This window comes from Physeter macrocephalus, chromosome 13, assembly GCF_002837175.3.
Source record: "Physeter macrocephalus isolate SW-GA chromosome 13, ASM283717v5, whole genome shotgun sequence".
NCBI lineage: Eukaryota > Metazoa > Chordata > Mammalia > Artiodactyla > Physeteridae > Physeter > Physeter macrocephalus.
The window spans coordinates 25,701,306-25,717,445 of NC_041226.1; the positions used below are offsets into that span (position 1 = coordinate 25,701,306).

At 38.5% G+C, this 16,140-nt stretch overlaps 1 protein-coding gene across 5 annotated transcripts in view; it reads left to right on the top strand.

Moving 5' to 3' along the window:
* The window catches only part of VWA8 (von Willebrand factor A domain containing 8), a 365,312-nt gene that overhangs the window by 98,398 nt on the left and 250,774 nt on the right, over nt 1–16,140 (top strand). For all 5 annotated transcript variants that reach the window (XR_003682537.2, XM_028497346.2, XM_024125806.3 and 2 more), the window contains one exon: nt 9,499–9,659. Coding sequence is in view for 4 of the 5 variants with exons in the window: in XM_028497346.2 (XP_028353147.1) it covers nt 9,499–9,659 (161 nt within the window). In the remaining variant the exon portion in view is untranslated. The remainder of the gene's footprint in view (nt 1–9,498; nt 9,660–16,140) is intronic.

A 16,140-nucleotide genomic window follows, 5' to 3' on the forward strand; every position in this document is an offset into this window, starting at 1 on the left:
TGAAAATAGCTTTTTCCATTCAGTAGGTTGCCTTTTCATTGTGTTGTTGGTTTCTTTGTTGTGCAGAAACTTTTTCTTTTTAGTCTGATGTTGTCCCACTTGTTTATTTTGGCTTTTGTTGCTTTTGCTTTTGGTGTCAAATCCAAAAATTATTGCCAAGACCAAGGTCAAGGACCATACCACCTATATTTTCTGCTAGGAGTTTTATGGTTTCATGTCTTAACATTCAAGTCTTTAATCCATTTTGAAGTGATTTTTCTGTATTGTGTAACTTAGGGTCCAGTTTCATTCTTTTGCATGTGGCTATACAGTTTTCCAGATACCATTTATTGACACCATTACTGAATATATATTCTTGGCTCCTCTGTCATGAACTTGTTCACCGTATATGTGTGGGTTTATTTCTGGGCTGTCCATTCTATCGATCTATGTGTCTGTTTTTATGGAAATACCATAAAGTTTTGGTTAGTATAGCTTTGTAATATAGTTTGAAATCAGGAAGTGTGATGTTTCCAACTTTGTTCTTCTTTCTCAAGATTGCTTTAGCTATACAGGGTCTTTTATGGTCCATACAAATTTTAGAATTGTTTAATTTATTTCTGTGAAAAATGCCATTGAAATTTTGATAGGGATGGCATTGAATCTGTAGATTTCTTTGGGTAGTATGGACATTTTAACTATATTAATTCTTCAGTCCTTGAGTGTAAATATCTTTCCATTTATCTGTGTCTTCTTCAATTTCTTTCATCAATGTCTTATAGTTTTCAGTTATGGTGGTTGAACATTTATAGTTATTTTTAAATTTATCTCTTTTTGGGTGAGAATACTTAAGTTCTAGTCTCTTTTGTAGACATTAAATATTTGTAACTATTTAATTAGAATCTGTTACATTTCATAATCCATTCTCTAAAGAATAGTGGGAGTGACCTTTCTTAGAATGTAAATCAGATCATGCCATTTCTCTGCTTAGAATCTGTCAATGGCTTTCCATTATACTTAAAATAAGAACCCCTAGTCTTGGCTTATGCACCCTCCATCAGTGATTTTCTACCTTGGCTGCCTATTAGAAACACCCAAGGAGCTTTGAAAAATTTCCAGTGTCCAGCCCCCACCATTAGAGAATCTGAAGTAATTGGTTTGAGGTGTGACCCAGACTTCAGGAGTTTTACAAAAGCTACTCAGTGATTCTAACAGGGAGCCAGGGTTGAGAGGCACTGCCCTACCTGATTTGACCCATGCCTGCCTCTCCAGCCATGTCTCTCCCTGATGGACCCTCTGCTGGTTATGTTTCAGCCTCACTGGCTACTTTCAGTCCCTTAAATCTGTCTAGCTTCTTTCTGCTTCAGGACTTTTGCACAGGATATTGCCTCAGCCTGGATTACTCTTCCCCTGATTTTCACTTGGCCTTTTATTATTTAAATCGCCACAGCTTCAGTATACTTAGAGAAAGCATCCTTGACCCATGGAGCCATTTGCTATCACATTACCCGACATTTTCTGTGCAGCACTGACCACTACGTGATCGTCATATACATATACACATATATATATATATATATACACACACACATATATATATATATATATATATATATATATATATATATTTGCTGCACTACACGGCTTGCAGGATCTTAGTTCCCTGACCAGGGATTGAACCCACTGTCTCAGCAGTGAAAGCGTGGAGCCCTAACCACTGGGCCGCCAGGGAATTCCCATGGTATATTTTTTTTGTTTGCATCTCCTCCCTCCCTCCCTTCCTTCTCATCCTCTGTTCCCTTTCCTTTGTCTATTTTTGTTCTCTTCACCCTGGAATGTAAGATCCATGTTTATCTTTTTCAGTGCTGTATCCTCAGCACCTGGATCAGTGACTTGCGTGTAGTAGACAATCAGTATATGAAGGAATGGATAAATAAATTTTGAAAAATTTACATTATTTTTAAAGGATCAGCTCTGTCAACTTTTCTTTACTAATTTTTATGTTTCAATATTACCTTTACTTTAAATTCTAAGACAAGAATTTCTCTTGTCATACAGCATTATTTTTATATTTTTATTAGTGTCCTGAACTGTTAACTTAGATTTATTGTTAGATTTAAATTTTAATGTATTAGGATTTTGTTTCTTCAATTGATCCAGATTCAGCTATTATTAAATACCCACTAGGTGCCAGACATTATCTCATTTAATTATAAAGATATTTTACTCACTTCACCCATTTATCATATTATAAGTCACAGAATTGGAATTGAAAACCCAGCTTTCCTTATACTATACCCATTCTTTCAACTGTGATACTTTCCATGTTGGCTGACTAGAAGGGATTTGAGTGTTGTTGAGTGAGGCCAAATGCTATAACTGCTCCATGTGTCTTTACTGAATACTGAACAGGTTATTAGCACATACCACAACTTTGATTTTATACTTTGTTACTATTGGGTTGGCCAGAAAGTTTGTTTGGGGTTTTTCCGTAAGATGTTAAGGAACAAGCAAACTTTTTGGCCAACCCAATAATTATTTTAAGGCAAATATTATTTAAACTAGAATTGATTGCTACTTTCCCACCTGTTCTCCTAACTGAGTCAAACATTTGTGATAAAATGTAGCAAAGTTTGCAGTACCATTTGAATAAAATGTGGTTCTTCAGTTTGTGTGTCCTGGGATTTTATTCTATAACATCTCTGCTTTTTGCCTTCCTTTTTGAAACTGTTCTTACCCTCTTTTATATATGTAGTTGTCCGTGAACATTTCTAAACAAGCTTTCATAAAGTTGGTTTACTTGTAAAAAATTATTATCCTTAGGCTGTGATTTTTGTTGTGGACAATAGAATCCATTTTGGCTGTCTAAAACTGAGAGGGATTTATTACAGAGTATTACGTAGCTTACAGAATTTCTGGGAGAGATAGGGCACAGTGTTTAGATTTTACCCAGTTAGGAAGGACAGAGCCTGGAGAACTTCAGCCATAGCTTTCTAGAAGAGCGAGTTTCCTTGTGCTGGCTGGCACTGCACTCTCACTGCCAGTTTTTTCAGTTCCCAGTTTTGTGTATCGGAGAATGCTTGGTAGAACCTGGGTCGTGTACAGAACTCTAGCTGCAAAGGCGTCTAAGAAATGATGTTTTTAGTTTTCTAGCCGCTGTGCTACAGCAAGGATAGTAGAGGGATTTGATTGGGTGTCTTCTTGGAATACATATTACATTATTTGCACTTACACTGAACTTGACTTTATATTTTATTGAATGACTGTATTAAGATGTCCTTTGGTTGGGTCAGTTGTGACATAGTGGGTTTGACTTCTAGTTAGCTTCAATCAGAAGAATTTTGTTCTATGTTCATGGAATAAATCTTTAGAGTAGATCATCTTGAAATAGATCCCACTGGTTACAGTGAAGAGAGCTATAAATGAATAAACATCGACTTCTTCCATTAATAGCAGAGTAACTGAAAACGATCATGGTAGTCTTGTAATGCCATCATTATATACGTAAAGGAAGCATTTATTATATGGGTGACAGGTTAAAAATAGTTGCTTAAAAAAGAACTTTAGGAAGAAGCATGGAAGAGTTTACAAATAATTTTACAGTGTATGTAAAATGAGAGGCCTTTTTGTTTGAGATCAAACATAAATGACATAGGAATGTTGGCAGCACGCCTTGCATTTTGTGCACGGAGCGTGCTTAGACTGTAAATAATGGCTTCATTTCTATTTTGGGACCTAAAAATTATTAACATTCTGTGTTTATGCAATATTTATGCAGTATTCTGACACTAATAGTTATGGACATAATTAATCCCTATTGTAAAGTTGGTGGCTTGCATCAGCTAGGCTTGGTGTATTCTTTTATTCCTTTAAATCCCAGATTTTCTAAGTATTTTATACTACCGCCAGGATATTTTCTGGTAGCCACTTTTTGCAGTTATTTATCAAACTAATTACTTATATCCAGGTTTCTCAAGGCAATCTCAGAAAAATTAATGTATACCATTCAAAGGTCCTAAAAACATTTAAGGTATATAATTGCTTTAGGGTTCAAATTTATATTCTCTGGTACATTTTGTGCATTTATGCTTGTCATTTTAATAGGACATTTTTATTTTTAGTAGGGTTTCTCTGTTGCAAATCAAAAGAGCAAAATTCAAAATGACACAGAATCTTAATATACATATATGGATGTTTTCCAGGGATCTGAATGAGGAGGTGAAATGTTTAAGTTTAGACAATGGTGGCTCTAAAGGAACTAGTTTTCATGTCCTGTTATTTTTAAATTTTTTAAGGAAACAGAAAGAGGAAATGGTTCGGCCTCTATGATATCATTAGTGCTATTTTTATTCTCTTAAGTTCAAAGGTTTCAAGGATAAGAAAAATATATGCAAAACTGAGGGCATTCATCTTTCTTGATTTTTATTAGTGTGCTTTCAAAACACTCATATGGAATAAGCACATTTCTTCTTAAAAGTTTGTCTTTCCACTTGATTTAGGGGTATGTGTGTAGGCAGGAAGAATAAGGAAATGATATATATATTTTTAACAATTCCATGTTACAGTATATGTTAAAATAAGTAAGGATATTAAAACAACTTCATGGTACTAAAACCGAAAAATTCTACAGACAGAAACATTTGAAAAAGCTGTTACTCCATTTTAAAGATTAGCTTAATATTGAAATCATGTCACTGACCCATTTCAGACGGTTCTGAAAAAATTCTGTAAGTTTGACTAGGTTCAGTTGTTCTGTGAAAGTTCAGTTTTACTTTGGTGTCCTTGCACTTTCACACAATGGAAAATAACTTTCACCCAATTGAAAATAATTTCTTATTATAACTAATATTATGGAAAGTGGGGGCAATTATCTTTTTAAGGAAAAGCTGGAATTTTCATCTTTTCTCCCAATACAGGATCTTAATTATGAAAACCAACTACTTTTATTAAAGAGGATACTTTTTTTCCTGTAGGAGGGTTTTTATTCTAATGCACAGATATATTAGAAATGAAGAATGGCTCTTTTTCACATGATAGTATGCAGAGACTTGATATGATGAAACTGAACTGAGCTAGTCTTTTAATAAAGGCCAGGTGTTTTCCATTTTTACCCCTCTGAAGATTGAAAAAAGGGAAAATATTTCTGGTCTGTAGTTGTGGTTGGCATTAATAGCTTTGAATTCTGTTGGTCTATTACTGCTTCTTGTGTAGCAGCAAATAATTATTTCAGTTTACTTCAGTCAGTAAAAGGGAGTCTCCAACTGCTAGGTTGGAAAAAGGGAGCCGTACATACTGGTTGTCTTTCTCATCATCTTTATTAGTAAATATTTACTTATTTGAATGAGGCAAGTATTGTAGACGTTGTGTGAATTAACAAGATATGAATGTACTTTGGAATCATCCATCACTACAAAATGAAGTAGTGCTTTTTTATATCTTGTACAGAATGGTGATTCAGGATGTGTTGGTATGAGAGTGAGGAATTTTCTCTGTCAAAATTTTAAAAAAGGGACTTCCCTGGTGGCGCAGTGGTTGAGGGTCCGCCTGCCGATGCAGGGGACACGGGTTCGTGCCCCGGTCCGGGAAGATCCCACATGCCGCGGAGCGGACGGGCCCGTGAGCCATGGCCGCTGAGCCTGCGCGTCCGGAGCCTCGGCTCCGCAGCGGGAGAGGCCACAACAGTGAGAGGCCCGCGTACCACTGAAAAAAAAAAAAAAAAAAAAAAAAAAAATTAAAAAAAAAAAATGTTACCAGTTGCTAGCCTCGGCTCCTTAGGAGTTCAAACCTCTTATGCCAGAGTCACAGTCCTTATCTCCTCTTCTTGGGCCCACGCAAAAGGAGCTGAGTTGGGTTAGAAAACCATGTATTTTCAGTATGAAGCTGGGATTTTCAAAATGAACCCCCAATCATTTCTTTAACAATATGGTTTCAGTGGGATACCTTCTTCATGTTACCTCCTTTCTGAATATCAATAGAAATGCTTAAAGGAAATAAGGCCTACTCTTTCCTTTTTTTCTTCTTTATTTTTCACCTTTTAATTTATACTACTTTGTTATACATTTTATTAATATATATCTTCCTGCAATCTCATAATGCCTATCAGAATAAGGAAGGAGTATAAATAAATGAGACAAAGTTTCACATTAAGTTAATGTCTCTTTTTTAAAGCAGTGCTTCCCACCTGGGAGTCATTTAAGATATCACCTATGCAATGTTTAATAAAAAATAGGTGGTAAGCCCCACCTTGGATCTACTGAATCCAAATCTTCAGGGTGATAAGGCCTAAGCTTTTATCAATGTATTTTCCAGAATTTCCTCCAGCTGTTTCTGATACATATCTTTGACTTAGAACCACTGTGCTAAAGCATGTTTTCTGTTTGTTTTATGCTCTAGGACAATATGTAATGTAACTCTATACTGACTGTTTTTCTGAAATAATTAATACCAGGAGTTTTCTTTAAATTTACCTGTTTTTATATTAATTTTTAAAAAGATTTATATATGTATATATATATTTGATTTTTTTCATAATTCAATTATGAAAATGAAACAGCAACATTTATTTTGATTTGTCCTATTTTTCTTGCAAGAGTGATCCATTTCCGGTTCTGTAGCATAGCCACGAGTGTGAATAAGCTCATTTTCACCATGAACCATCTCAGTAAACACTGATGATGATGATGATAGATTTAGTCTTACATGCTCATATAAATTGCATAGAATTTAAAATTCATAGTTGAAAAATTAGATAACATTAATGACTTAAGCCAAATTTTGATAATGTGTCAGTCGGATCTTTAGGGCTATGTTGCTGAGTTTTGTCAGTGAAAAAAATGAATCAATAGTCAATCTAAGGAAGAAACGGAAAATTTTACTTGAGCCAACATGAGGATTATAACCCGGGAGACAGTCTCTTAGAGAGCTCGGAGAACCGTTCCGAAGAGGTAAAGGGAGATGTCAGTGTGTGTGTGATTTTTGCCGAAGGGGATACCTGCAGTCAAGCACACATCTCAGTAGAAGGTTGCTGCTAGTCATGAGGAACAGACATCTTAGTTAATAGTTTTAGTGTTTTTCTAAGTATGGGGAAGTGCAAGAATCCAGGTTCATAATAAATTTCTTCTGAAAATATCGAACCACCTAAAGGCCTATTGTGTCAGTTTCCCCAGAGCACAAAGTGCCTTATCCTGACCTTCACCCTGGATTCCTTTTAGGGTGTATTGTAGGTCAGCGGCTGCAGTGATTACTGACTTGATTCTTGTAGCACTGCATGGTGGGCAACATGCTTTATTTTACAATCCGTTCCCTTTTAGTCTTAATTTTGACCAAGGTTTGGGAGGCATTATGTGACCAGTTTGTCCCATGGCAATAGGAATGCTCATTCTCAGGCCAGGCAAGGATTTCGTTCACAGGTCACTCAATGTGCTATAGCTGGACTAGGCCCTGTTAGCAGTTGCCAACAGCCTCTGAACTACCTAGCTTGCTAGTCAGTTTTGGTCTAGGAAAAGGTAGTCCTCTTGTTGCTTCTTCCCATATTAGAGTTACACTATTACGATCATTGATGTATAGAACTGTATTGATAGAACTATATATTTGATCAATCATTTCAAGGCACCTAATCATCGTTAATTTTATCTGAGGCTCAGTCACACCTTTGGTAATGCAGGAAACAGTAATCTTGTAAAATAGACAGAATATAAGAAATATAGATAGTAACATTAATAAGTAAGTATTTAAGTTCATAAACTTCCATTAGGTGCCACCCAGTATCTCCCCAGTCATCTGATCAGTCTGTTCTGCACCAATCACTGTCTTTAAGGAAAATGATATATTGGCTTTGTACATGAAGTTCACCAGAGATGTTTGTACATACAAGGTGAGTGGTGGGTCATTGTGACCCCTCACAGGATTGAGAAAGGAATGTTATCTTCTAAGGAGTTACATGGTTGGCCCCAGAAGAAGAAAAATTGATCTTTATGATTAAGTAGGCCTTTCTGCCATTGGGGAGGCCTGGTTAAGGCATAAAGCAGATGCAAAATGCACACTAGAGGGGAGAGAGGAGGCCCAAACGGGCAGAGAAAAAATGTACGTTTAAATTTTTCTCGTCTTGCCTTAAAATGTGAATTTTTGTTTATTTTATTTTTTAAATTTATTGATTTATTTATATATTTATTTATTTTTGGCTGCTTTGGGTCTTCGTTGCTGAGTGTGGGCTTTCTCTAGTTGCGGCGAGCGGGGGCTACCCTTCGTTGCGGTGCGCGGGCTTCTCATTGTGGTGGCTTCTCTTGTTGCAGAGCATGGGCTCCAGGCGCACGGACTTCAGTAGCTGCGGCACGCGGGCTCAGTAGTTGTGGCTCGCGGGCTCTAGAGCACAGGCTCAGTAGTTGTGGTGCATGGGCTTAGTGGCTCTGAGGCATGTGGGATCTTCCCGGACCAGGGCTTGAACCCGTGTCTACTGCATCGGCAGGCGGACTGTCAACCACTGCGCCACCAGGGAAGCCCAAGACTTACATTTTAATCTTGATTTCAATACAGATTTGTTGCCACTGTGAATATGAACAAATTCATTCACTTTCCATCTTCTTAAGACTGGAGTTGGGTATCAAAGAATTTACAAATGCCTTTAAATTTTTGGATAAAATTGACTAAATGTGTAACTTTTGTTTGATATAAGTGTTACAGAATTTATCTGAAGTTGATAACACAAAAGAAACAATTATCTTCAACATTAACACATGTAAGAAAAAATTATTCATATTGTATAGCACCAAAATTTTTTACAGTAAGTAGATGTTTATATGCCACTACTATTAATAGCTTGCTTAAACCTGTGACACTGTTTTAGCACTGGTACATTGTGTATGTGCTTTTAAAAATTGCACAACATTGTAAATCAACTGTACTCCAATAAAAATTAATTTTAAAAAATTGCTTATAAGTGCCATGCTATTGTTTGTCAATTCCTGTACCTCATCTGATGGCTGTCCTCCTCAGTTTCCTCCATTTTCAAGCCTCTTTAAATGAGTCACTGTGGTGGTTCCTAGCATGGCTTTTCGGGAGAACTCAGCTGCAAGGAAATGCACATCATTGATAAGCATCTCCTCCCAATGAGTTTGCATGACCTCTAATTCTTAAAAAGGAATCCATATGTTTTGGCCCTTTCAGGAGTAAAGCCGATTGAGTTAAATTCCATTAAAGTTGGGTAGAAATTACTGCCGTCATCTGTATAGATACCAAGTGAACATTTTAAAAGAGGGGGAAAATGCTAAATAAAATAGAGAAGATAAACAAAACAAAACCAAACGCGTACTATATTATGTGGCTGAGTAATAGGAAAAAAATTCAGATGACCGAGAAAAGCTTCTGAATATCTTTCTCTTTGGACTGGAGAAGATGACTCCCCAGTTGTTGTATGGAATGTTATATTCAGAGAGAGGTAACTCTAAAGCTAAAGAAACTATCCTCCATGTCTTAAAAATTAATTCTGCATTTTCTTTGGTGGGTGTTGGGGATTGGTTTCAGGATATGACAGCGCGTGAGCTGCTACAGCAGAGATACACGCTTCCAAATGGAGACACTGCCTGGCGGTCCTCACCCCTTGTAAATGCTGCTCTGGAAGGGAAGCTGGTCCTCCTGGATGGCATTCACAGAGTCAATGCGGGTACATTCGCTGTATTACAAAGGTCTGTATGAGTCACACACACAAAAACACACCTCGTAAGCAGCAGACGTGGAACTTTCTCAGTCTTCTAATTTAAACTGGGTTACATAGTCCCTGAGGAATTTATAATTCTATATCCAAGTAGAACAGCAGATGTTTTTATTGTTTTAAGCACAGTAGAGTAAAACTTCAAATAATGAACATTTTGGGAAAAGCCACTGCCATAGCAAAATTCTGTGTGTAAGAGCTGAAGAAAGAAAACTTTTAAGTAGTAATTTTGAAACTTTATATATGTTGATGGATATATGCAATAAGTCATACAGCTGAAGTTTCTGCAGTTTGTCAAAGCTTCACTGTTTACAAACTCCTTTTCAATCCTAAATCTAAATTATTGGTGATACTGTTGGCATTTTTTTTTTGAGAGAGAAAATATAGTTCCGTATATAAAATGTATAATAGCTCTTTGATTATATTTTCTATAGGCTAAAGTTCACTTTGTGATTACAAACTTGAACATTTGTGTCACTGTCGTTTTCTTATTTCAGTTTAGGTGGGGCAAATATCCACACATTCCTAGTTAACTTCTCTTTAATGTTAAGACTTCATGTGTAACTTTCATGGAAAATATTCCCATTTTGTGTCACTTCGGGAGATTAATGATACCATTTTTGTTTGTTTGTTACATCTTGAATCTATCACTTGTAGACATTGTTTTTAACTTTTAAATCTAAATTTTAACTTATTGGGAAATTTCAAATAAGTGAAATAATCTAGTTTCCCAACTAACCATTCAAAAGTTTTTTGTCCTTGACAAGATGCAAATACTGAGTGTAATTAAGGATTCTAAGAACACTGCGTTAATCCCGATTCAATTTGAGAGCACTTAAAAGTAATAATCACAAACTTCCGGTGATTTACCGTAAACATTCTATAGATTTACAGTATTTTTCTCTTCTAAACAGGCAAATGCAAACACAAACAAAATAATACCTACTGCCTCCTTTTACTGGCTATCTCTTGCCTGTTAGGCCAAGTAGTGGTAATAGCAGCAGCAGCTACCATTAATTGAGTACTTTCTCTACACCAGGCATTGTGCTAAGCCAGTGTTTCTCAGATTCGTAACCGTGGAATCTCCTTGTGGGAATGAGGCTTAAAAATTACTGATGCCTGGGCTCCACCTCCTCAAATTCTGATGTAATTGATCCAGAATTAGGCCTGGACATTGGCATTTTTAACTGCTTCCCAGTAGATTCTAATGTGCAGCTAAGATTGAGAACAACTATGTTAAGCATGTGCCTTACATTAGCTGTTCAATTTTCACAGCAATACTGTGAGGTTGGTATTATTGCCCTAGTTTTATAAAAGATAAAATTTAAACAGGTGGATTAGCTCTTCCCCTTCCCAGTCCATTCAGCTAATAAGGTACAGGGCTGGGACTTGAAGCCAGGTCTGAGTGACTCCACTGGGATCTTCCCGGACCCGGGCACGAACCCGTGTCCCCTGCATCGGCAGGAGGACTCTCAACCACTGCGCCACCAGGGAAGCCCTGCCCATGCTCTTAACCTCTGCATTATGCAGTCTCTCCTCTCCTCAGTGCTCACCGAGCGGAGGTCTGTGGGGCGACTTTACTGTGGGCATCAGGAAACTTTAGTGGTTGGTTTAAGACCTAGAACAGCAGGTTTCAACCTCTGCAACATCTGGAAGACAATGTTGTTTGTGCTGTGGATGGCTAGGTCCTATCATAGTTGGTATATGAAATAGCATTAGTTATTTCATTGTAAAGATTTTAGATATTTTAAATCCTATAATTGCAAAGGTAGAAATATTTTGATAATACTACGCCTTAAAGAGTTATGTTAGACTCAAGTGAGTATGTACCAGCTGCCTTGTTCATTAATATTTACCTCATGGTTACCCTGAGTCAATCATTCAGCCTTTTCTCTTTTTTTTTTTTAAGTTGTTTTACAATGTTGTGTTAGGTTTTCTTTTAACATCTTTATTAGAGTATAATTGCTTTATAATGGTGTATTACTTTCTGCTTTATAACAAAGTGAATTAGCCATACATATACATATATCTTCATATCTCCTCCCTCTTGTGTCTCCCTCCCACCCTCCCTATCCCACCCCTCTAGGTGGGCACAAAGCACCGAGCTGATCTCCCTGTGCTATGCAGCTGCTTCCCACTAGCTATCTATTTTACATTTGGTAGTGCATATATGTCCATGCCACTCTCTCACTTCGTCCCATAAAGCTGAAAGTTTAATTAATCACTTTCACCAACCACATTTCAAGCACTCAATAACCACATGTGGCTAGTGGCTATCATATTAGACAGAACAGAATAAAATGTTTCCATCATTTCAGGAAGTTCTGTTGAGTTGTCTAGCTCTAGATTCTTAGACTCTGGCAGCCTAGGCTATGTTGTGACTAAGTGACGTAAGAGGATGCTCACATGATGACTTGAGAAAAACTGGATGGCCTGCTTTCTCAGAAATCTCTTTCCTGTTATATTTGCCTCTGTGATTGGAATTTCCACCATAGGATTACTGGTTTGAATGGCAATACAGTGATTTTTCCTGGGAAAGGAGTGCTAGTCAGTGCCATCAAGTCATTGCAGTGATCTTTGCATTCAAGTCACCTGAGGATACTTCAAAAATCCAAGTATTTGGGCTCTACTTCATGTCTACTTTACCACTACTTCTAGGGAGTTGGACCAAGGCATGTCTAGTCATCAGGATATCCCTCAGTGATCCCGATGGAGGCCTCTGGTTAAGCATCTTCCCGTTAGTGTAAACCAAGTTTCCTATGCCATTCCAGTAAATGGGAATACTCAAAGGCCTGGGTCATAATCAAATGGTATCTTGGCTAACACCTGCCTTTATGTTGTTGGACTTCTGCATCACTAAATTCCTTGGTGGCCACTTATGCTGTTATCCTAGTAGAGCAAATTCCTGGAAATCTAAGAATATTGATCTTTCTCAAGGGAAGGAGGGCATATTTTCAAGACTGACAGATCTTTCATTCACACTTGTGAGCCAGCAGAAAGCCTGGTCACCTAACTCTTTGGAGATCCCCCAAAGTTAGCATGCTGTACCCTGAGACCACAGGTACTAGATTGGAAATAGCTATTAGTGGGACACAGTTGGGAATGTGTCCATCTCTGACCATGGACCTTACTGGATTTCCCAGTCTTTCCCAGGAAGCCACAGATCCTTTAAAAATGGGACGCTTGGAGACCTGTTCGATTGCCCAGTCCAGGATGCTGGACTACTTTAGCATGGTTTGGGTATTGGGTGGTCTTGTTGGCACTCTGCACAGAGGGAAGTAGACATGGATTGGAATAAAGAGACTCCAGATAAACACACAGTAGGTGGGAGGCTACAGAGAGTGAGAGGGACCAGGCAACAGTAGGCAGGAGGAACCTAGGGAGGAAAGTTGGTAAGTGTTCCTATGAGCATCCTTGTGGTTGGCTCTTAATGGCCTGGCCTGTGGCTCCAGAGAAGGTCATGTGCAGGCTCCACTGATGACCACATGATGACCAACAGCCCCTCTGAAGTCACATAAGTTTCCTCAAAGGGCTACTCAAAGCAGTCCCACAACCTTATTCTATCAGTAATTTTCACTTAACCTAGTGGCTCCCAAATTCTGTTGTACCCTGGAGAAACTTCCAGATACTCAGGTTTTCATATACCAACTAAATCAGAGTGTTTACAGGTGGGAGCCAGGCATCAGTATTTGTAAAGCTCCTAGGTGATTCCGATGTTTGTCAAAGCTCAGGAGCCACTGATTTAACACCAAAAACATCACCAGAAAGTAACTCTTACTGGGACCCTTGGTTGTTGCTTAACAGTCCATGACCTCTAACTCTAATTATTTTTACATCTATGACCACCAAGTGGGCTTTCTGTGCATGCAGGACAGAAGCTAAGTCTTTGTACTGTGTAGGAAAATTTAATGCTTCTCTGGATGTGGAACAGGTAGAACAGGTCTGTTTGAGTGACTAGTGTCCCTGAATCAGGAAAACTCCTGATTTAAAAAAAAAAATTATTTCTTTTATACCAGCAGGAGATTGGTTCAATAAATTTGAAATACTCACCTATAATGGAATACTATACAATCATAAAAATTATGCTTTCATAACATGAGAAAATATTCATAATAATGGGTATTACATTTTAAAATGTAATAAACCAATGTATTTTGTGTTTCTACAATATATGGGCCATCCACAGGCCCTTGTGGAAATGGTGTTTAACTTTTCTCAGCCTGAATATTTCCATCTGTAAATGGTCGCAAGGATTCAAGGACATGATGTAGTGGTTCCCAAACACCTCATGCAGATGAAAATCTCTTGAGGAGGTTGTTTAACATACACAGGGTCTCCTCCTAGAGACCCTGATTCAGTAGGTAAGGGTAGAGCCTGGGATCAGTAGGTTTAACATGGTCCCCAAGTGACTCCAATGTGCTCAAAGGCTGAGAACAAATAATGTACACAAAGCATTCCGAATGTTGCAGGCGTTATTTCCTTTTCTGCCCTTCAATTCCTGTTAATATCCTTTCCATCTTGCTAGGGGTTAATTGTGCTCTGAGGCAGAATTATCTGGTCATAGAGAGAATGTATAAAATAATTCCTCATCTCAGAAGCTTGTGGATTTGGCATCCAGAGCCATTCTTCAGCAGATGCCCTGTGCATTGCATGGGTTGAATTATTTGTGTCCCATTTACTGATAAATTGCCTCACCCATGAGTACCTCAAAATGTAGAGGAGGCTTGTCTCTTATGGACTGTACAAGTTCAATCGTGGCCACACAACCTGATATTTCCCTCCTCCTGTCTTGAATTCTGGCTTATTTCCTCATCCTCTGGCCCTTTCCTTGACTGTACTTGCCAAAGTACCTTGAACTATGCCCTGACGTAGCATTAACTCCTGGAGTTGTGAGTACAACCCACTCACAACTCAGCGGATGCATCTAGTCTCAAATCTATTCCTGTATGGTTTTCCTCCTGGAACCAGACCAGACCCTGTAAGCATTTCTGATCAGCTGTTCCTCTATTGGCCCCAAACCACAGGACTAGAACCTGCCCCCTTGCTCTGCAGTGTCTGTCCGGGCACTTTCTGATGCTGGCAATGTTGCAGCTGTGATTGCCTCAGAGGCTTCAGCTTGTTTGTGTTGCTTCAGCTTCTCCATTAATCCAGAAATGTCCCAGTGTTGGTCCATCGCTAGGAGCGTTACTGTCTGCTCATGAAGATGAAGTGTTTGGTCACTGAGGGAGGAGGGAACTCCTGTTTCCTCTTGCATTTCTGCTTTAGGCCCTTCATCACAGTTACACTTTTATATTCAATTGGGAAGTAAATGCTTTCTCTCCACTAGAATCCAACTAAGAGCCACAAGGGCAGGGATGCTGATGTGCTTGCCATTTTACCTTTGGCATGTAGCAGAGTTCCTGGCACAGTGTGGGCAGCCAACTCTTTAGGCCCTAGGTATCATACATTTCTTTTATAACAGCATCCAGCACCGGCAAAACCCCATTCCCAACAACAAAAGAATGACATAACTCAAAGAATTTCCATCATCTACAGGCTTGTGAGGTGTCACGGTGGGATTCAGACCCACACAGTCCCTGTTCCTTTTACAGGAGTGTACCCAAAGCAATCGAATGTTGAACCTCCTCCCTCTTGTGTCTCCCTCCCACCCTCCCTATCCCACCCCTCTAGGTGGGCACAAAGCACCGAGCTGATCTCCCTGTGCTATGCAGCTGCTTCCCACTAGCTATCTATTTTACATTTGGTAGTGCATATATGTCCATGCCACTCTCTCACTTCTTCCCAGGTTACCCCTCCCCCTCCCCGTGTCCTTGAGTCCATTCTCTACGTCTGTGTCTTCATTCCTGTCTTGCCCTTAGGTTCTTCATAACATTTTTTTATTTTTTTTTTAGATTCCATATATATGTGTTAGGGTATGGTATTTGTTTTTCTCTTTCTGACTTACTTCACTGTGTATGACAATCTCTAGGTCCATCCACCTCACTACAAATAACTCAATTTCATTTCTTTTTACGGCTGAGTAATATTCCATTGTATGTATCGCCACATCTTTTTTTTCTTAACATCTTTATTGGAGTATAACTGTTTTACAATGGTGTGTTAGTTTCTGCTTTACAACAAAGTGAATCAGTTATACATATACATATGTTCCCATATCTCTTACCTCTTGCGTCACCCTCCCTCCCACCCTCCCTATCCCACCCCTCTAGGTGGTCACAAAGCACAGAGGTGATCTTCCTGTGCTATGCGGCAGCTTCCCACTAGCTATCTAATTTACATTTGGTAGTGTATATATGTCCATGCCACTCTCTCACTTCATCACAGCTTACCCTTCCCCCTCCCCGTATCCTCAAGTCCATGATCTAGTAGGTCTGTGTTTTATTCCCGTCCTACCACTAATCTCTTCATGACACTTTTTTTTTCTTAGATTCCATATATATGTGTTAGCATACGGT